Source organism: Salmo salar, chromosome 03 (assembly GCF_965601325.2).
Source record: "Salmo salar chromosome 03, fSalSal1, whole genome shotgun sequence".
NCBI classification, from domain to species: Eukaryota; Metazoa; Chordata; class Actinopteri; order Salmoniformes; family Salmonidae; genus Salmo; species Salmo salar.
The window spans coordinates 35,590,273-35,613,158 of NC_138293.1; the positions used below are offsets into that span (position 1 = coordinate 35,590,273).

Consider the following 22,886-nt stretch of genomic DNA (forward strand, 5'->3'; position numbering starts at 1 on the left):
ACTGGCTCCGACGCTCGTCGGCTGTGGCAGGGCTTGCAAACTATTACGGACTACGAAGAGAAACCCAGCTGCAAGCTGCCCAGTGACGCGAACCTACCAGAAGAGCTAAATGCCTTTTATGCTCGCTTCGATGCAAGCAACACTGAGAGCACCAGCTGTTCCAGACGACTGTGTGATTACGCTCTCCGTAGCCGATGTGAGCAAGACCTTTAAACATGTCAAAATTCACAAGGCTGAGGGCCAAACGGATTACCAGGGTGTGTACTCAGAGCATGCGCGGACCAACTGGCAAGTGTCTTCACTGACATTTTCAACCTCTCCCTGACCGATTCTGTAATAGCTACATGTTTCAAGCAGACCACCATAGTCTCTGTGCCAAAGAATGGGAAGGTAACCTGCCTAAATGACTACCGCCCCATAGCACTCATGTCGGTAGCCATGAAGTGCTTTGAAAGGCTAGTCATGGCTCACATCAACACTATCATCCCAGAAGGCCCAAAAAATTGTCAAAGGACTCCAGTCACCCAAGTCATAGTGTCACAGGTCAGGTTTTCTCCCTTCAGTGTACTACCTGACGTTGCCACTGGATAGCACCCTTGGGTTACTTCTAGTGTCCAGGTGACCCTGATTGGGCTGATTGGGATCACATGCTGGATGACTATTTTGGTTTCTCTGTGGATTGGGCCAGTTGCTCAGGTCTCATGTTTTGTTCAGTGTTCTCGTGTGCCCTTGCTTTGTTGTTTTGCTATGAAGATCTTGAGTAAATATTCTGGTTTTACCCTTACCTCTGCCTGCTGTGTTTCTCTGCGCCTGGGTCCGAGTTCGTACTAGCATTAATGTCACAGTAGACTGTTCTCTCTGATACCGCCTGACAAATGGAACCGTCGCGCCAAGTCTAGGTCCAAAAGTCTCCTTAACAGCTTTTCTAAGACTGCTGAACAATTAATCAAATGGCCACCCGGACTATTTACATTGAAAAAAAAGAGTGTTGAACCAGATACAAGGCTATTTCACAACTGACTTTCACCACGCTTATAGGTAGGGGTACTCAACATGTGCGGTATTAACACAAATTATTGTTGATTGGCTGAAAGAAATTGATAATGATATGATTGTGGGAGCTTTTTTGTCATGCATCTTTTGACATTATCGATCATGAAAAAAACGTGTGTTTTGGCTTTACATCCTTTACAGGCCTTAGCCAAATACATTTAAACTCCGTTTTTCACAATTCCTGACATTTAATCCGAGTAAAAATTCCCTGTCTAGGTCAGTTAGGATCACCACTTTATTTTAAGAATGTGAAATGTCAGAATAATAGCAGAGAGATTGATTTATTTCAGCTTTTATTTCTTTCATCACATTTCCAGTGGGTCAGAAGTTTACATACACTCAATTAATATTTGTGGGGTGGCAAGTAGCCTAGTGGTTAGAGCGTTGGACTAGTAACCGAAAGTTTGCAAGATCGAATCCCTGAGCTGACAAGGTAAAAATCTGTCATTCTGCCCCTGAACAAGGCAGTTAACCCACTGTTCCTAGGCCGTCATTGAAAATAAGAATTTGTTCTTAACTGACTTGCCTAGTTAAATAAAGGTAGCATTGCCTTTAAATTGTTTAACTTGGGTCAAACGTCAGGTTTGTAGGCCTCCTTGCACGCACACGCTTTTTCAGTTCTGCCCATAAATTTTCTATAGGATGGAGGTCAGGGCTTTGTGATGGCCACTCCAACACCTTGCCTTTGTTGTCCTTAAGCCATTTTAAACAACTTTGGAAGTATGCTTGGGGTCATTGTCCATTTAGAAGACCCATTTGCGACCAAGCTTTAACTTCCTGACTGATGTCTTGAGATGTTGCTTCAATATATCCACATAATTTTCCTACCTCATGAAACCATCTATTTTGGGAAGTGTGCCAGTCCCCCATGCAGCAAAGCACCCTCACAACATGATGCTGCCACCTACGTGCTTCACGGTTGGGATGGTGTTCTTCGGCTTGCAAGACTCCCCCTTTTTCCTCCAAACATAACGATGGTCATTATGGCCAAACAGTTCTATTTTTGTTTCATCAGACGGGAGAACATTTCTCCAAAAGGTACGATCTTTGTCCCCATGTGCAGTTGCAAACCGTAGTGTTGCTTTTTTATGGGGGTTTTAGAGCAGTGGCTTCTTCCTTGCTGAGCGGCCTTTCAGGTTATGTCGATATAGGACTCGTTTTACTGTGGATATAGATACTTTTGTACCTGTTTCCTCCAGCATCTTCACAAGGTCCTTTGCTGTTGTTCTGGGATTGATTTGCACTTTTCGCACCAAAGTACATTCATCTCTAGGAGACAGAACGCGTCTCCTTCCTGAGCGGTATGACGGCTGCGTGGTCCCATGGTGTTTATACTTGCGTACTATTGTTTGTACAGATGAACGTGGTACCTTCAGGCGTTTGGAAATTGCTCCCAAGCATGAACCAGACTTGTGGAGGTCTACAATTTTTTTTCTGAGGTCTTGGCTGATTTCTCTTGATTTTCCCATGATGTCAAGCAAGGAGGCACTGAGTTTGAAGGTAGGCCTTGAAATACATCCACAGGTACACCTCCAATTGACTCAAATTATGTCAATTAGCCTATCAGAAGCTTCTAAAGCCATGACATCATTTTCTGGAATTTTCCAAGCTGTTTAAATGCACAGTCAACTTAGTGAATGTAAACTTCTGACCCACTGGAATTGTGATAAGTGAAATAATCTGTCTGTAAACAATTGTTGCAAAAATTACTTGTGTCATGCACAAAGCAAATGTCCTAACCGACTTGCCAAAACTATAGTTTGTTAACAAGACATTTGTGGAGTGGTTAAAAAAAAAGAGTTTTAATGACTCCAAACTAAGTGTGTGTAAACTTCCGACTTCAAATGTATATCGTGAATTAAGAGTTAGTTACCTGTCTAACAGAACACAGAGGGTTTTCTTTAATGGAAGCCTCTCTAACGTAAACCAGGTAGAGTTTGGCATACCTCACGGTAGCTGCCTTGACTTTATTTTTATCAATAACCTACCACTAGCATTGAGTAAAGCCCGCGTGTCCACGTGCGCTGATGATTCAACATTATATACATCAGCTACCACAGCAAGTGAAAACACTGCTACACTCAACAATGAGTTGCTGTCAGTTTTAGAATGGGTGGCAAGTAATAAACTAGTCCTACATATACCAAAAAATAAAAGCATTGTATTTGGGACAAATCATTCACTAAACCCAAAATCTAATCTAAATTTTGTAATGAATAATGTGTCAATTAAACAAATTGAGGAGACTAAACTGCTTGGTGCAACCTTAGATTGTAAACTGACATGGTCAAAACATATTGATGCAACGGTAGCTAAGATGGGGAGAGGTCTGTCCGTGATAAAGCCCTACTCTGCTTTCTTGATGTCACAATCAACTAAACAAGACCTACATGCCTTAGTTTTATCACACCTGAACTACTGCCCAGTTATATGGTCAAGTGCCATAAAAAAAGAGCATAAGCAAATGACTGTTGTCTCAGAACAGAGCAGCACGGCTGGCCCTTAAATGTACATGGAGGGCTAATATCGATAACATGCATGTCAATCTCTCCTGGCTCAGAGTAGAAGAGAGATTGACTGAATCACTACTTGTCTTTGTGAAATATACTAAGCGGTGTCAGAGGATAGCCCAAAAAATTGTCAAAGACTCCAGTCACCAAAGTCATAGACTGTTCTCTCTGCTACCGCACGGCAAGCAGTACCGGAGCTCCAAGGCTCCTTAACAGCTTCTACCCACCAAGCTATAAGGCTGCTGAACAATTAATTAAATGGCCACCCGGACTATTGAAAGCAGCGAACTGTCAGTTCAAACATCTAACACCCAGCTCAGACACCCATACATACCCCACAAGACATGCCACCAGGGGTTTCTTCAAAGTCTCCAAGTCCATAACAGACTCTGGGAAACACACAGTACTACATAGAGCCATGACTACATGGGACTCTCTTCTACATCAAGTAACTCAAGCGAGCAGTAAAATCAGATTAAAAACACACACACACACACGCACACACACAAACACATACTAAAATACTAAACCTGATGTGTTAGCTGTGCTGATACGCATCAGTGTCCTATCTCCTGACACCGACCTTGAGCTACATCCTGCTCCCAGTTAGGTCATCACGCTCTGTCAGGGAAGGGTAGAGGTTTGACACAACACCCCCTGTCCTCTCCCCTCCCTCCCTCCTTCCCTCCCTCCCCTCATCTCCCATCCCTCCGTCCTCTGACCAAGATTACATCTGGCTTGAGTGTAGAGTGTCTGTGTTTGTTTACGAAGCATTGTTTTGTTAACCAGGACTGTTATGGTTTACTTGTTCTAATGGAACAATTGGATTGACTCATTGTTCTTGATTTGTTAGTTTTGTTTGGAGAGATTTTGATGAAGGCAATTTGACAGGACCCAACAGCCACCCTGTGTTCTTATTACCCTCCAGACTCCCCTCCTACCAGGACTCCCTCTGCCGCCTCTGTGTTATTCTCAGCCCAGGACCTGGCCCGAGACTGCAGCTTCCTCAAGCCTCTGGCCTCTACCCCTGGGGGCAAGACTCTACCAATAGGTACAGCTCTTCTACTCTTCTTCTATCAAATCAAATCAAATGTTATTGGTCACATACACGTTTTTAGCAGATGTTATTGCGGGTGTATTGAAATGCTTGTTTCTCTAGTTCCAACAGTGCAAGTAATATCTAACAATTTCACAGAAATACACACAATACACACCAATCTAAAGTAAAGGAATGGAATTAAGAATATATGAATATTTGGACGAGCAATGTCAGCAATGTCAGAGTGGCACAGATTCAGATGCAGTAGAATAGAATAAAATACAGTATATACATATGATTTGAGTAATGCAAAATATGTAAACATTATTAAAGTGACTAGTGTTCCATTATTAAAGTGGCCAGTGATTTCAAGTCTATGTACAGTTGAAGTCGGAAGTTTGCATACACCTTCGCCAAATACATTTAAACTCAGTTTTTCACAATTCCTGACATTTAATCCTAGTAAATATTCCCTGTCTCGGTCAGTTAGGATCACCACTTTATTTTAAGAATGTGAAATGTCAGAGTAATAGTAGAGAGAATTATTTATTTCAGCTTTTATTTCTTTCATCATATTCCACGTGGGTCAGAAGTTTACATACACTCAATTAGTATTTGGTAGCATTGCCTTTAAATTGTTTAACTTGGATCAAACATTTTGTGTAGCCTTCTACAAGCTTCCCACAATAAGTTGGGTGAATTTTGGCCCATTCCTCCTGACAGAGCTGGTGTAACTGAGTCAGGTTTGTAGGCCTCCTTGCTCGCACACGCTTTTTCAGTTCTGCCCACAAATTTTCTACAGGATTGAGGTGAGAGCTTTGTGATGGCCACTCCAATACCTTGACTTTGTTGTCCTTTAAGCCATTTTGCCACAACTTTGGAAATATGCTTGGGGTCATTGTCCATTTGGAAGACCCATTTGCGACCAAGCTTTAACTTCCTGACTGATGTCTTGAGATGTTGCTTCAATATATCCACATATTTTCTCTTCCTCATGATGCCATCTATTTTGTGAAGTGCACCAGTCCCCCCTAGAGCAAAGCACCCCCACAACATGATGTTGCCACCCCGTGCTTCACGGTTGGGATGGTGTTCTTCGGCTTGCAAGCCTCCCCCTTTTTCCTCCAAACATAACGATGGTCATTATGGCCAAACAGTTATATTTTTGTTTCATCAGACCAGGGAACATTTCTCCAAAAAGTACGATCTTTGTCCCCATGTGCAGTTGCAAACCGTAGTCTGGCTTTTTAATGTCGGTTTTGGAGCAGTGGCTTTTTCCTTGCTGAGCAGCCTTTCAGGTTATGTCGATATAGGACTCGTTTTACTGTGGATATAGATACTTTTGTAACCGTTTCATCCAGCATCTTCACAAGGTCCTTTGCTGTTGTTTTGGGATTCATTTGCACTTTTTGCACCAAAGTACATTCATCAACAGGAGACAGAACGCGTCTCATTCCTGAGCGGTATGACGGCTGCGTGGTCCCATGATGTTTGTACTTGCATACTATTGTTTGTACAGATGAACGTGGTACCTTCAGGCATTTAGAAATTGCGCCCAAGGATGAACCAGACTTGTGGAGGTCTACACATTTTTTCTTAGTGTATCAACTTAGTGTATCAACTTAGTGTATTTAAACTTCTGACCCACTGGAATTGTGATACAGTTAATTATAAGTGAAATAATCTGTCTGTAAACAATTGTTGAAAAAATTACTTGTGTCATGCACAAAGTAGATGTCCTAACCGACTTGCCAAAACTATAGTTTGTTAACAAGAAATGTGTGGAGTGGTTGAAAAACAAGTTTTAATGACTCCAACCTAAGTGTATGTAAACTTCCAGCTTCAACTGTATATAGGGCAGCAGCCTCTAATATGCTAGTGATGGCTATTTTGAAGTCTGATCGCCTTGAGATAGAAGCTGTTTTTCAGTCTCTTGGTCCCAGATTTGATTGACCTGTACTGACCTCGCATTCTGGATGGTAGCGGGGTGAACAGGCAGTGGCTCGGGTGGTTGTTGTACTTTTCTGTGTACCTTCCTGTGACATTGGGTGCTGTAGGTGTCCTGGAGGGCAGGTAGTTTTCCCCCGGTGATGTGTTGGGCACCACCCTCTGGAGAGCACTGCCGTTGCGGGCGGTGCAGTTGCCGTACCAGGTGGTAATACAATCTGACAGGATGCTCTCATTTGCGCATCTCTAAAAGTTTGTGAGGGTTTTAGGTGCCAAGCCACATTTCTTCAGCCTCCTGAGGTCTGTGTGGGTGGACCATTTTCAGTTTGTCAGTGATGTGTAGGCCGTGGAACTTGTTTCTGGATGACAATGTGTTAATCGATTGTATGTGTAATTATATCTCCATCGTATAGTCATTGTTACCTCACAACATCAGCTTTAAAGTGTTTTACAGCATGGTACATTATATATCAATAATATCCAGTAATATTATGCAGACATGCCACATGTGTAATAAACTTTAGCCCATGTATTTCTAAGGGTCAGGAAATAGCCCCAGCATCACTTCTGCTATGTGCCCTGGTTTGAGTTGGAGAAGGACCTGTTGCCTAGAAACAGGCTTGTTTACGTGGCCAAGCATAGTCCAGATGGAGCTGTGGCGTGTAGATTAGCCTCTTCTACTGACTGGAGACACACACACGTGTGCACACACACGTGTGCATACACACACACACACACACTCCTCATCAATACTGAGCAGAAAATCCCTGTAATGACTTTTTAAGACCTGGCTATCCATTAGCTCGTTTACAAGGTTGTAAGATTGACAGGCCTGGCCTACACATACCAATCAATCTGTTAGCGTAAATGCACACACAGTGAATCTGAGACTGGAAAGTGCCCCATCAGTTCATTGGCAATAGGGAATCAATAGCTCAGTGTTAGGCGGGCCTAAATCATTCTTATGTATTGTTCAGTCTCTATATTAGGAAGATATCTTTCAGGACAATTGGTTTTATTTTGTAATTATCAAATACATGTATTTATTGTATTTGTTTACTCTTTGTTCACTATGAAGAATATATAAACACGCACTTCACGTATGGCATCTCTCAAAAGGCTGTCAAAACATTATCTTACGAAAGTTAATTATTTAACGTCGAATCATCTGAAACGGAATTGTGGTGAAATGCATCAATAATGTACGGTGTGTCTGTCTGTGTGTCTGTGTAGTACCCATGGCTTTAAGAGTGAACGGGCCGACCAACGGACTGGGTCCAGACGGCCACCCCCCTTTACTGAGCCCCTCCCAGGTGTCTCTGGGACCCCAGGGACAGGGGTACAGAGCCTCCGACCTAGGAGGCAACCCAGGTGAGCGCCACATTCTCCTCCCTAACCTCTGGGACGTTGAACATACACAGGAAATGTCTGCTTGCTGTGTTCCTGTTATGGGGGAATTACAATACATATTTACTATTCCGATTCCAATTTAATGTTTCTCTGCACCTGCTTTTTCTTTTTATTACCGATCTGATCTGTAATATCAAGTAGAATGTAATATCATTGCTAATAGGTCACCATTGTAGAAGCCCTCTGAATTATTTTGAGAACCTAGACTCCGAGAACCCAGACTCCTTTTGAGAACCCAGACCCATATTCTGCAGTTACAACATGAATGAATTCTCATGTTTCTCTTGTATTGTTTTCTGTCCAGTTTCCTCTGCCATGATCTCAGGCCCGCCCAAGAAGCGCCACCGCGGTTGGCACCCTAACCCCCTGGTGCCAGTCCCCCCTACAGCCGTCCCTGTGCCCGCTATCCGACCCATCGTCTGCTCCTCAGGTCTGGCACAGAGCTTTTGATAATGTTTCATTGTTTATTTACATAGGGACACATTCATGTACAACACTGAAAAGGCAACAGTTAGATGAATTGCACCATCACACCACAGCGTATGCTAACGTCCAGTGCGTGTCCTGAATAGATACAGCCTTAGTAGTCTTTGTTTCATGAGGAATTCTTTGAAATGTCATGCACCACCTACACTCTTAGGAAAAAAAGGTGATATCGTGAACCTAAAAGTGTTCTTCGGCTGTTCCCATAGTTTGAAGAACCCTTTTTGTTCCAGGTACAACCCCTTTGGGTTCAACGTAGAACCCTTTTGATGGGTTTTTTTCTTCGAAGAGTGTACTCTAGCCCCAGCCATTGTGAAAACGTGTGTGTGTGTGTGTGTGAGAGAGAGAGAGAGAGAGAGAGAGAGAGAGAGAGAGAGAGAGAGAGAGAGAGAGAGAGAGAGAGAGAGAGAGTGTGCGTGTTAGATCTGATGTTGTTTACCACATTGACCTTGCTTTTCGGGAGAAGGAAGGACAAAAGGTCCATGAAATTCTCTGTTGCCAGGGGTGATTCATTCAGCATCTCCATGGAGATAGGGTCAGACAGGTTAGTGCAGATCTGAGCAGAAGCCGAAAGAGTGGGTACAAATGATCTTTAAGAATTATAAAGGTCCTGATTTCCAGGATCTGCTTTAATATGCAGCTGTATTGTAATCTCAGTATTAACATGGTGTGTCTATTTCTGAACAGGCGCTGTGCTGGCCATGTCCACTCCTCAGCTGCCTGTAGCAGGTGTCCTTCAGCCCCAACCCGTCACTGCTGGAGAGACTGTCATCGTCCCTGACAACCTGCTCAACACCTCAGGAGTCCGTCCTGTTATCCTCATCGGTAAATCCTCCTCTTAAAACTGTAATCTCAATTTAAAAAGACACTTGTACTGTACCAGGATGTGATTTAGAGAAAAGAAAGAAAGACACACTCTATATAACTCCCAATCATTGAATGAAGCAACGTTTCAGGACACAGTGTCTTCCTCAGGGTATATGATTGACTGACTGATTCTGGTGTTTGGTTTGCAGGGCACGGCACATTACCATACTTCTATGGGAACGTGGGGGACATTGTGGTGAGCCCCCTGCTGGTGAGCTGCTATAAGGGCAACCAGTTGACTGAGAAGACACTGGCCAGCCTGGGACTGACTGGCAGCCAACTACTCAGTGTGGAGACCATGATCCTCCTCACCCTGCAGTACCTTGCACGACTAGGTAAAGGCCTCAAAAGACTCATGCACACACACACACACACACACACACACACACACACACACACACACACACACACACACACACACACACACACACACACACACACACACACACCCTGTTACATATGAAAGGCTTATTTAAAGTGTTTAATTAGACATTGAGGCTAATAGTTGGGAGAATGGGCTAAGCCAAAGCCTGGTTGTTTTAAAGTTTGCTAACACTGATGAGGTAGTTTGGTAACACTGATGAGGTAGTTTGGTAACACTGATGAGGTAGTTTGGTAACACTGATGAGGTAGTTGGATCCCGCTCCCCCATTGTAACTCAAAGTGCTCCTTTAACGGCTGCTGCTGCACTTACTGTCACTAATGCACGTTAGTGGCTCCAAATAGCTAGCATGACCTTGAGTTGCTAAGAGCTGTAATATACTATGCTTCTCAGAGTCATGACTGAAGAAGGACATGGATAATATGAATCTAGCTGTTTTTTCTGTCCATCGGCAGGACAGAACGGCAGAGTCCGGTAAAGTCAGGGGGGTGGTGTACAGTATGTCTCTTTATTAACAACAGCTGGTGCGCAATCTCTAATATTAAGGAAGGCTCTGGGTTCTGCCTCATAAGCTGTAGACCATACTATTTACTATCTGTATTTTTCGTAGCTGTCTATTTACCAGCACAAACTGATTTTGGCACTAAAGCCGCACTCAATGTATAGGGCCATAAGAAAATAAGAAAAGGCTCATCCAGAGGCGGAGCTCCCAGCGGCCGGTGATTTTAATGCGGGAAAACTGAATTCCCTTTTTCCTCATTTCTACCAGAATGTCACCTGTGCAACTAGAGGGATAAAAATGGTAGATCACCTTTAATCCACATACAGAGATGAATACAAAGCTCTACCCCACCCTCCATTTGGCAAATCGGACAATAACTCTATCCTTATGATTTCTGCTTGCAAGCAAGAACTCAAACAGGAAATATGGAAAGTGGCCCGATGAAGCGGATGCTAAGCTACAGGACTGTTTCGCTAGCACAGACTGGAATATGTTCCAGGATTCATCCGATGGCATTGAGGGGTTTACCACATCAGTCACCGGCTTCATTAATAAGTGCATCGACGACATTGTCCCCACAATGGCCATACGTACATATCCCAACCAGAAGCCATGGATTACAGGCAACATCCACACTGAGCTAAAGGTTAGAGCTGCTGCTTTCAAGGAGCAGGACACTAATCCGGACACTTATGAGATATCCCGCTACGCCCTCCAACGAAACAGGCACAGTGTCATTACAGGACTAAGATCGAATCCTACTGCACTGGCTCTGACGCTCGTCGGATGTGTCAGGGCTTGTAAACTATCACGGATTACAAAGGAAAATCCAGCCAAGAGCTGGACGAGCGTATTAACTTCTATTCTCGATTCGAGGCTAGCAACACTTAACCATGTGTGAGAGCACCAGCTGATCACGCTCCCCATAGCCAATGTGAGTAAGACCTTTAAACAGGTTAACATTCACAAGGCCGCAGGGCCAGATGGGTTAGCAGGAAGCATACTCAGAGCATGCGCTGACCAGCTGGCAAGTGACTTCACTGACATTTTCAACCTCTTCCTGACCCATTCTGTAATACCTACATGTTTCAAGCTAACCAACATAGTCCTCCAAGTACGCCAAGGTAACCTGACTACAGCCCCGTAGCACTCACATTTGTAGCCATGAAATGCTTTGAAATTATGGTCATGGCTCACATCAACACCATCATCCCAGAAACCCTGGACCCACTCTAATTCCCGCACCGCCCCAACAGATCTACAGATGATGCAATCTCTATTGCACTCCACAATGCCTTCTCCCACCTGGACAAAAGGAACCCCTACGTGAGAATAACGTTCATTGACTACAGCTCAGCGTTCAACACCATAGTGCCCTCTAAGCACATCACTAAGCTAAGGACCCTGGAACTGAACACCTCCCTCTGCAACTGGGTCCTGGACTTCCTGATGGTCCACCCCCAGGTGGTAAAGGGTAGGCAACAAGACATCTGCTATGCTGACCCTCAAGAAGGGGGCAGAGTTCGTGGCCATGCACGACTCCAACACCATCATCAAGTTTGCCTACGACACAACGGTGGTAGGCCTGATTACCGACGACGATGAGACAGACATAGGGAGGAGGCCAGGATAACAACCTCTCCCGCAATGTTGGCAAGACAAAGGAGCATTTCGTGGACTACAGGAAACGGTGGGCCGCACACGCCCCCATTCACATCGACGGGGCTGTAGTAAAGCGGGTCGAGAGCTTCAAGTTCCTCAGTGTCCACATCACTAAGGACCTATCACGGTAAAAAAAAAAAATCCATAAAACAGTCATGAAGAGGGCACGACAACACCTCTTCCCCCTCAGGAGGTTGAAAAGGTTTAACGTTGGCCCTCAGATCCTCAAAAAGTTCTACAGCTGCACCATTGAGAGCATCTTGACTGGCAGCATCTTGACTGGTATGGCAACCTCTCGGCATCTGACCGCAAGTTCACACAGAGGGTAGTGTGTACGGCCCCAGTACATCCCTGGGGCCAAACTCCCTGCCATCCAGGTGGTGTCAGAATGAAGGCCCTAAAAATTGTCAAAGAATCCAGCCACCCAAGTCATAGACTGTTCTTTCTGCTCCCGCACGGCAAGTGGTACCAGAGTGCAAAGACTGTGACCAAAAGGCTCCTTAACAGCTTCTACCCCCAAGCTATATAAGACTGCTGAACAGTTAATCAAATGGCCACCCGGACTATTTACATTGACCCCCCTTTGTTATTTATTTCTTTATCTTAATTGTTTTGCACTGACTCCCTTGCACTGGCTCTATGCACACTCACTAGACTCTACCCACACACTCACACATACTACACTGACACTCCAACACACACACACACACACACACACACACAAACACAAAACACACACATACACATGCATATTGACACCACACCACACACTGATTGCCAAGTCACTTTTACCCTTACCCACAGGCACATACAGTACTGTATTACCTCAATTACCTCATACCCAAACACATTGACTCAATACTGGTACTCCTTGTATATATCCCTGTTATTGTTTTTATTGTGTTACTATTTCCTTTTTTATTTAGCAAATATTTGTCTTAATTTTTAACTCTGCACTGTTGAGAATGGGCTCTGCACTGTTGAGAAATGAGATTTGATTGTCTTGTTCACATTATAAAAACATAAGAGCATCATCCCCCGTGAAAAACAGCAAGTAGACATGGGGAAACTGTATTCCTTTCCTCACTTCACCTCTCCTCTCCTTCCCTCCCCACTCCAGGTTCGGAGCAGATCCCTCTGAGGGAGGAGTTTGAGCAGATCGTGCTGAAGGCCATGTTAGTTTGTCCTGGAGGTCCCTCCATCTCTCCGGCCCAGCTGCCCTGGCTGGCCCGCCTGGAGGCTAGTGTCTCTGGGGGCAGTGTCCAGGTCCTGGTCACCTACAACTCGCTGGGAGAAGGCATCTCTGAGTCCCTGCGCTCGCTTTGTGACGGTCCGCCCTACCAGCAGTGCCTGCCCACCTACGTGGTTATTGTGTGCACCTCCAAGATGAGCGGCAACGAGTTCTGTGTGCTCGCGCTGGGTGAGTGTTCCTCCATACAGCCTGATACTTAGATGTGGCGTGTCTGTATTTTTAGAGCATACTAAAGGAAGTAATTACAGTAGGTGAGCCTTGCCTGAGACCGTAAGACTTGCGTAGCTCCCAGAGCTAATGCCTAGGCTTTAGCTCTTCGGGCTAGCAGTCTTACGGCGCAAAGGAGACTCAGGCTCGTTCATACTTGTCTGTATGGGTCTTACAGGGAAGTACCAGGCACGAGCGCTAGCCGAGGGAATGCTCACCACCAATGAGTTCCTGAAGGAGATCAGCTACGAGCTCATAACAGGGAAAGTCAGTGTCCTGGCGTCACACTTCAAAACCACCTCACTCGGTGAGTATACTAGATGCCTTGGGACACGACATCAATGGAAAACACTCAAAGGTCATTTCTAAGGAGTAATGATTTAGGTAGCCCAATGAATGAATCAATCAATCAAACAAACATGACCTGTGTTACAAAGACATCAAGGACAATGGCACATATTTACCTTCCTAAATGCCGACTGGGCCATTCCAGCTAGGCAGTCACAGGACTGAAACGAGACACTGTACCACAAACAGACAGACATCAATATTTTATGAGTAGATTTTGTTTCTGTAGTTGCTGTGTGTGTGTGTGTGTGTGTGTGTGTGTGTGTGCGTGCGTGCGTGTGTGTGTGCGTGTGCTTGCGCACATGTGTCTGAGCGTCTCTGTCTCTGACTGGTGGTGGCCTGCTATGTTGTTGTTTCCAGGGGACAACCTGGACAAGCAGCTGGTGCGTATCCAGCGGCGACGGAAGGGCCAGGTCATCCAGCCCTTCCAGGGCGATGTCACTGACCACATCCACTCCCAGGATGCAGCCACCATGGTGCCACCCTCTGAGTCAGGTGAGGCACGGCCTCTGCCTGGCCCCTCTTCTGACCCTTCCTCCTCTTTCTGCCGGAGACTCTGACGCTGTGAAGCTTCTGGATGGATAGATATGATAATAAGCTACAGTATATACTATATACTTGGCTCTAAGTTTCCAGTATGATGACATGTGCCCCCCCATTCCCCCCCTCCCTCCAGAGCTGCTGAGTGAGATGTTTCAGATCCACCCTCCCCAGCTCAATGTAGCCAGGAGCCTGCTCTCCCAGGTGTGCTCCATAGCAGACTCAGGCAGTCAGAGTCTGGACCTGGGACGCTTTTGCAAGGTGGACTTCCTGGTTCTGGTTCCTCCGTCCCACATCCTGGTGAACCAGACTGCTCAACGCATCCGACAATCAGGTACTCATGATTAGGATCGAAAGACAGCACTAGGCAATATTACAATGGGTGAATCAAAATAATTTGTTGTTGGTTGTCTACAAGAGGTCCATGTCAAGACTATCTCTACCTGTTTTTTTTTTTTTTACAAGGTTTCTTAGTTACGTGCGTTGGACTTTTTGTCATCTCTTTCTGCCCGTCTCTAAAAGGAGTGCTAGTAGACCTGGGTATAGAGGATGCGTCCTCAGCCCACCAGAGGTCCGACAAGTATGTGGTGCGTCTAGACGGAGACGTCCACGGCAAGATGGAGGCCTTCATGAGGAAGGTCAAACAGAACCCCTACACCCTGTTTGTCCTCATCCACGACAACTCCCACGTGGACCTGACCAGGTAACACACACACACACGCATGTCGAACACACACACACATTTGAGTATTGAAATTGTGCCGCTGACACTTGGTTCTGACAGATGTAGTAACTGAAAACATTGATTAGAAGGTCTGTCCTCGGCTGCACAGTGTACTGAATAAGAACAGAACAGCCCAAGCCAAGACAGAACAAGACAGAGAAGAGCAGAGGCTTCTTTGTAGTCATACATATAGAACAGGGCAGAACAAGTTTCCCCAAAGGAAACCTCTTTTTTGTTTCCTCTCTCTTTGTAGTGCCCTGTCTGGTTCGGTGTGCCACGGGGAGCTTCAGGGTCTGGCTGACAGGGTGGTAAACTGCCAGGAGGTTCTGGAGGCTATGAATCTGCTGGTGCTGCAGGTCAGCTGCTTCCCATTCACCCTGCAGACACGACAGTCCCGCATCAGCGTCCACAATGAGGTGCACTGGCCAGCCAACACTGACAGCTTGGTGAGTGGCCCTGCGCCGTGGTTCATCTCTGCCACCTGGTGGCAGCTATATGGAATTACATGTAAATTATTTGAGTAATTCTAACAGACACTTATCAATAGCAATTTACAATCAGTCAGTCAGTCAGTGCACTCAACTAAGGAAGCAAAACAACCACATATAACAATCACCTTCTAAATGACCTCTGTGTGAGAGCCACCATTCTGCACACCCCAGTAGGAGCAGTCCTCAATAGAAATGAATGGAATTCTACAGTATTTCAATTAAATGTTTCAAGGACAAAATTACACGTGTTTAATTATTTGTTGTTGTAGTGGGGCCAGTAACATTAGTAATCTTTCAAAATGATGCTTTAAGGAAAATGTTTTTATATATTTTTCCATTTTTTATTTGTATGTTTAGCTCACATAATCGTTTAAAAGTATGCATTAAGGTGTCTGTAATATAATAAACATGGAAAAAAACAGATGTAGACATTAATAAATGCATTTCTATAGCTTTTTTACAATTTTGGGGGAGTGCCAAGATGGAGGCACGTTGGCTTCAACACAGCTCCCCCCTAATGGTGTCTAGTGTATATATAAATTATTGGTCAGACAAGTAGATGTAACTAATAGACAAGAGAGATGAGTCAATTTGCTCAGACAGCAGCTGATGTTCCTGTGTTTGACCCATAGGGGGAGCTGTCTCCTAAGGAGCTGGTGTACTTTGGCCTGAGGGACTACAGCAGCTCTCTGCAGTGGGGGGTGGCCAGTCCCATCCTGCGCTGTGACGACGCCTTCGAGAAGATGATCAACACACTGCTGGAGAGGTCAGTCAGTCACTCGGGGTCCGGGTTTAGGGGTAATAAAATCTATAAGGGTGTTTTAACATATGGTCCTCTTCAGTGGAGGCTGGTGGGAGGAGCTAGTTGAGGACGGGCTCATTGTAATTGCTGAAATGGAATGAATGAAACGGAGTCAGTGGTTTCCGTATGTTTTATGTGTTTGATACCATCCATTCCAGCCATTACAATGAGCCTGTCCTCCTATAGCCCCTCCCACCAGCCTCCACTGGTCCTCTTTAAAAGAACCGATCTCAATCCTTTTTAAAGTGAACTCTGGGGTAAAAAAAAAGCTAAAGAACTCAGTTCTCTTTGTATTCACACTGCCCTTGTCTTTGAATAAGGGCACCCGGACATTTTGCCAGTTCACTTAGTTTGTGGTCCGAGTCCCCTTTGCATTCACATTGCTATGTTTAGAAAGGAACCAAGATCTTTTTCAAACATTCACTCGATGCACTTTTTTTCCGTGAACCTGCACATCATCATCTTCTCTCTTTCGTGACACCGATGTCAGGGGTTATGGCAGGGGAAACGTTGTTCCAATAGTCTAGTGTGTGGTGCGGGAATAATGACAAGGGAACCTGGGGAGCGTTGTGTTCACATTGCCTTCAAAAAGGGAACCAGACTGCGAACCTAAATCGAGATGGTCTCAGTTCGGTTTGCTTCAGGGGCTCTTTGTTTTATTATTATATATATATTTTGTAATTTATACCCCCTTTTTTACTTCCCAATTTCGTGATTATGATCTTGTCTCATCACTGCAACTCCCCAACGGGCTCGGGAGAGGCGAAGGTCGAGTCATGCGTCCTCCGAAACATGACTCGCCTGGCACCTCGGATGTTGGGCACCTCTGGGAGCCTCAGGGCCTCTCCTTCCTCTTCCACATTCTCCTGAAATTGTGGGGGAACGGTCGGCAGAGATAACTGCCCTGGTGGGGTCTTTCGCGTCTCCTCATTATGTGTCCTGCCCACACCAATGCAGAGGATATTTTCACTGCTGACTCCGCCTTACCATTACTCTGACTGTGGGAGGGTGAGGAGGTCACATGATGGAAATCCTAGGTTTTTGCAAGCAAAGAAGAGTCTTGACTCGTGAACTGTGGCCCATTATCTGTAACGACACCACTGTCAGGTATGCCATATCTGCTAAACTTCTGCTTAGAACAGTCAATGATGCAAGCGGCTGTTGCGTCAATCACTTTCTCCACCTCCCAGAAATCGGAATAGTAGTCCACTATAATCAGAAAAGGAACGAGAACAGATCCATTCCCACTTTCGACCAAGGACGTGCTGGTACGTCATGTGGGTGCAGCGTTTCCTTTTGCTGCTTCGGTAGATTAGCATTACATGTGCTGCACACAGCCACAACATGTTACATTTCTTGGGTCATGTTGGGCCAGAATACTGAGTCTCTGGCCTTCCTGAGACTGGCTTTGACCCCTGTGTGCCCTGCATGGATACGAGAGAGAATCATCGGGCGTAGAGTTTCTGGCACTACCACTTCTTCCTGCATTGTGAGTTCGTCTCTGTATGTCCAGTAGTCCCTCACCAGGATGGGCGTACTCTTTCTTGTGTCCGGCCAGCCTCTTAGGATCTTCCCGTGTGTCACGTGTGCTCCTTCTCTGGCCTCTAGGTCACCAGGCTGCCCGTTAGGGCGCACACCTGTCACCAGCGTTATGCGCATATTGACACTCACCTGGACTCCATCACCTCCTTGACTACCTGCCCTATATATGTCACTCCCTTTGGTTCCTTCCCCAGGCGTCATTGTTTCTGTTTCATGTCGGTGCGCTGTTTTTGTTTTGTGTTCATTGTTTCTTTTATTTATTTAAACATTCACTCCCTGAACTTGCTTCCCGACTCCCAGCGCACATCGTTACACCGTGTCTGCGGGGCGATGTTTTGATCAGTAGCATGGTTCTGGTCTCCGATTGGAGGCGTGGGTTCAAATCTCACTTCTGACACCATGTTATTATGTGTATGTGAATAACTCACTTCGGAGAGTTTGGCAAACTGCAAGCATAATCCTTTCCTCAGGTATTACAAGTTACAGGTCTGTTTATATATCCTAGATGGGTGCCCCACTAGCGCCACCTTGGGTTGGCATTATGCCCATTATCTTAACACTGCCAAACCAAACCGCGCTTCTTAACCTCCCTTCGCTTAACCCGGAAGCCAGCTGCACCAATGTCTAGGAGGAAACACCGCTGAACTGACGGCCGAAGTCAGCCTGCAGGCGCCCGGTCCACAAGGAGTCGCAAGAGTGCGATGAGCCAAGTAAAGCCCCCCCGGCCAAACCCTCCCCTAACCCGGAAACGCTGGGCCAATTGTACGCCGCCCTATGGGACTCCCGGTCACAGCCTGTAGTGACGCCGCAACACTGCAATGCAGAGCCTTAGACCGCTGCACCACTCGGGAGGCCTCTCTGGGGGCTCTTTTGAAGGGTCTGAGTTCCTTTGGAGTGTTCACGCTGTACAAAAAAGTGAAGTTAACCATGCGTTCACAAGAATTGTCTGAAAGGGACCAAGTGTGAGAACCCCATAAGGAGGTTTAGGGACAAGTTTAAAGCTGATAGGCAGTGCCTCTCTTCCTCGCTCTCACACACACACTCTCTGTCATAAAAGTCAAACATATACATACACACATCTTTCATTTTTATTTTATTTCTTACATATCAACCATTTTTTTTAAGTTTAAGTTCAAGATCATCAGAAAGCCCATGCATGACCCCCAAAAAGCTCAACCAGTTGACCTGGACACCAAACCTGCCTTGACACAACTAACACCACCACCTCTCCTCTCCTGGTTTTGCAGACACCCCCACCTGCACAGCATGGTGATCAGGAGCTACCTGTTGATCCAGCAGTACACTGAAGCCATGATGTCTCTGACCTCCTCACCTTCACTACGGGATCACATCACCCCGGAGACCCTGGCCATGGTGGAGGATCTGATCAGTGCCCCGGGCCGGGAGGGGACCAAGGGCCGGGGCCACATGCTGCTGGTCCGGGTGCCCTCTCTGCAGCTGGCCATGCTGGCCCGGGAGCGCCTGGAGGACGTCAGGGACAAGCTGGGTCTTCAATTCTGCTTCGCTGTGCTGCTGGGAAGCCCTGCCGCCGAGCTCAGCCTTCCACGGCACTTCGCTAACCGACTCAGGGTGAGATGTGAGGTCAGGAGGGAGGGCAGGGTGGCCAATTTGGATTAGCCTATTCTTACATCTTAAAGGCCCAGTGCAGTCAAAAATGTGATATCCAGTGTTTTGTATTTATTTCCACATTATGAGGTTGGAATAATACTGTGAAATTGTGAAAATTATGACAATGTCCTTTTAGTGAAAGAGCTGTTTGAATAGACCGCCTGAAATTTCAGCCAGTTTTGGTGGGTTGGAGTTTTAGCCTGCCTGGTGACATCAGTTAGTTAATAACACAATAAGAAATACAATTCCAAACCTCTCTGCCAATAACAGCTAGTTTTCAGTTTTCCCCTCCCCACTCCAGGACAGTCCTAGCAAAATTCTTGTTTGAGAAATTGCTCTTTCCTAAGAAGCTATATATAATTTTAATTGAAAACAATCACAATTTAACAAGTACTTAATTGTTACCCAGAAATGATTTGATATTGAGATGACCTTGAACACCACCTCTCTCTATGAAAGAAGTGATTTGATGAAGATGTCTTTAAAAAATGTCATCATATCAAGGGCCCACCCACTTTCATCAGACTGAGACATAATAACTTGGTTTTAATTTGACTCCGAAACATTTCTAATTGTGTGTTGTGTTGTTTCTGCAGGCCTGGCGGGGCTGTGAAATTGAAGACTGGGTCCCTCACACCTATGAGGATCTGGAGGGTCTTCCCTGCATTGTCATCCTCACTGGAAAAGACCCTCTAGGAGAAACCTTTCCAAGGTAGTACTGACATGACAGCATCTACATCTACCTAGCCATAGAAGATGCATCCTCTATTGGATTGACTTTGTAGAATCGATTCAAATCCCCCACCTCACCTTTATACTGGATTTTTCCCTCTTAGGTCCCTGAAGTACTGTGACCTGCGTCTGATCGACTCCAGCTACCTGACGCGTACGGCCCTGGAGCAGGAGGTGGGTCTGGCCTGCTCTTACGTGTCCCTGAGGGTGGTAAAGGAGCCCTGCAGGTCCATGGCCCCCAAGGACCCAGAGACAGACAAGACCAGTGGCCCTCAGGACCCAGATCTAGAGCTGCACATGGACCTGGAGAGGCCCCAGAGCACCGGCAGCGCTGCTACCAGAGGCCCCGGTAGGTCGCTGGACAAAAGAGACACAACATGTTTAGGAAATGGGGACAAGATGATTGTTTTAAGGGTTTAGGATACTGTGTAGTGATGGTGTTACAGTTGTGTTTATGAAATCATTTTGAAATACTGTTCTATGAGTCTGAACTCTCTCTCTCACCGTACCATGCCTCTCCCTTCCCCAGGCTCTCTGGCAGAGAACAGGGTCAGCTCCTCTGACATCCCTGACTCCTCCCAGAAGCCCTCCACCTCCTCCTGCCCCCCCGGAGGCAAGGCGGGCAGCATCATGATGGAAGACGGGATGGGCACAACCTCATCCTCCCCCCGCCGGGTCAAACAGGAGTGTGACTCCCTGGGCAGTGCCACCTCCCGCCCCTCCAACGCCCCTCCGTCCTTCTGCTCCTCCTCCTCCTCTTCCTCCTCCTCCCCCTCCTCCTCTTCGACCCAGCACCCCAGCCAGTCTACGCAATGCGGCCGGGGCAGCAAGTCGCCTCGGGTCTCTCCCCGGACTGTCATCCTGTCGCGCGCGGCCTACAACCTCCTGGCTGGAGAATCAGGGAGCCAGCTGAGCTCCTTCTCCCTGCTGCCTCACGCCGATGTGGGCTGGAGCAGTCCACTGAGGCCCCTCTTCACCCCTAACTTACAAGGGTCAGAGCAGAGCCTCTTCTACAGACAGTGGACTGTAGCCAGGCAACATCATGCCGACCACGAGGCCCCCCCAGGGCCACACCCACGACGCCTGCTGCTCAGCGGGCCCCCACAGGTTAGAGACCATACAGATATTAATATATCAACTCTTGTCTATATCAATGACAGCGTCTCTCCTGTACAAGTCATGCATCGTATTCTACAGCTGCATGCTGATATTCATTTTCCTCACTTATCCCTCTTCAACCAAGAGAATATCCACCTTGTTGTATGGAGTCCCAAGAGGCGATTGTGTATAATGATGTTATTCGAATGGATACCGCAGATTGAGTGGCAATGGCTGCATGCAATGAGTGTCAGTGGTAAAAAACAGATAGGTTGCAATCGGTTGAACAACTCTGTTTTGTCTCTCTGATAGGTGGGGAAGACGGGTGCCTACCTGCAGTTTCTACGCATCCTGTTCCGTATGTTGATTAGACTGCTTGAGGTGGATGTGTATGATGAAGAGGAGCTGGAGGAAGGTGAGGAGAGCAGGATCCCCTAGTTAATATCTGTCCGTTCCTCTCTCTCTCTCTCTCTCTCTCTCTCTCTCGTCCTCTTTCTCTCTCATTTTCTCTCATACTGTCTTAGTCTAGAAACTGAGGCTGATGTCAATGTATGTTGTATGGTTCTCTTCTAGCGATGACGGATATGTCCGAGGCCACACCCCCAGCCAGCACCCAGTGGCCAGACATTGAGGAGATCCGCAAACTGCCCTTCGACCTCTTCCCCAGAGACCCTAAGTTCAGGAGGGCCAGCGCTGTTTACACTGACAAGATGCCAAAGGGCTTGAAAGGTCAGCAGAAATAAACTCTTATTCCCATCCCTGTCATTGTAGACGGAAGCTGCCCTTGTTCCACTGATTCAGGGTCAGATATTGCTGCGCCTTCTACCTCGACTTCCACCTCAAGCATCACTGTCTATGTATATTGTGTATGCAGCTTTGTCCCATAGCATGTGGGTGTAACTGTAATGTTTGTCCATGCAGATCCTAAACTGGAAGGAGAGAGCAAAATGCCTGCGAAGAGGGAAACGGTGTCGATGCGGCTGAGTATGTTCGCAGCCCACAATGCATTTCACCATTGTGATCAGTGTCACCATTACTGTGAAGCCAGCCCAGCCACACAGGTGAGTGCACAGGGAGGGAACCAGCCATGTAGAGTATTTAGATATGAATAAATGGCTCTGGGAAGGAAAGGGTAGCTCGTTTGTCATTGTGAAGAGATAATTTGTCTCAATGGAGAACTTTATTTATTGGCTTAACTAACAGATCACCTGTGACACCTATTGCTGCGTTGTTGGGTCTCAAGCCCCTTTCTCCTCCCCCCTTTCTAAACCTATCGAAAAACGACCGTCCAACTTGCAGAACGACTGGTGCGCTGAACGGTTCAGCCTTTTGTGCTGAGACGTGTGCTGACTGGTGCAGCTCTGTCTGTACTGGAAGCGTACATGTGTGTAATAATGTGTGTTATGCGTGCGTAATGTGTGCGCAACAATGTGTGTGGTTGTGTTTGCGTTCAGCTGTCGGAGTGCACCTTCCACGCCTTCACGTTCTGCTCGTCCATGCTGGGAGAGGAGGTGCAGCTTCACTTCATCATCCCCAAGGCCAAGGAGCAGCACTTTGTCTTCAGCCAGCAGGGCAGTCACCTGGAGAGCATGAGGCTGCCCCTCATCTCTGCTAAGGTAAAGGGGGATGGGGGAAATCAGTGGGGATTGGGGAAAACCTTGAGACT

At 46.4% G+C, this 22,886-nt stretch overlaps 1 protein-coding gene across 2 annotated transcripts in view; it reads left to right on the plus strand.

The window, feature by feature from the left end:
• greb1l (GREB1 like retinoic acid receptor coactivator) overlaps positions 1-22,886 on the plus strand; it is a 79,962-nt gene that overhangs the window by 50,250 nt on the left and 6,826 nt on the right. For both annotated transcript variants that reach the window (XM_045714752.2, XM_014191782.3), the window contains exons 8-27: positions 4,492-4,614; positions 7,783-7,920; positions 8,264-8,389; positions 9,130-9,267; positions 9,459-9,644; positions 12,976-13,275; positions 13,493-13,621; positions 14,023-14,157; positions 14,339-14,536; positions 14,725-14,905; positions 15,180-15,372; positions 16,050-16,183; positions 19,009-19,351; positions 19,987-20,102; positions 20,227-20,471; positions 20,652-21,229; positions 21,533-21,635; positions 21,794-21,949; positions 22,142-22,281; positions 22,675-22,836. In XM_045714752.2, the coding sequence (XP_045570708.1) occupies positions 4,492-4,614; positions 7,783-7,920; positions 8,264-8,389; positions 9,130-9,267; positions 9,459-9,644; positions 12,976-13,275; positions 13,493-13,621; positions 14,023-14,157; positions 14,339-14,536; positions 14,725-14,905; positions 15,180-15,372; positions 16,050-16,183; positions 19,009-19,351; positions 19,987-20,102; positions 20,227-20,471; positions 20,652-21,229; positions 21,533-21,635; positions 21,794-21,949; positions 22,142-22,281; positions 22,675-22,836 (3,824 nt within the window). The remainder of the gene's footprint in view (positions 1-4,491; positions 4,615-7,782; positions 7,921-8,263; positions 8,390-9,129; positions 9,268-9,458; positions 9,645-12,975; positions 13,276-13,492; positions 13,622-14,022; positions 14,158-14,338; positions 14,537-14,724; positions 14,906-15,179; positions 15,373-16,049; positions 16,184-19,008; positions 19,352-19,986; positions 20,103-20,226; positions 20,472-20,651; positions 21,230-21,532; positions 21,636-21,793; positions 21,950-22,141; positions 22,282-22,674; positions 22,837-22,886) is intronic.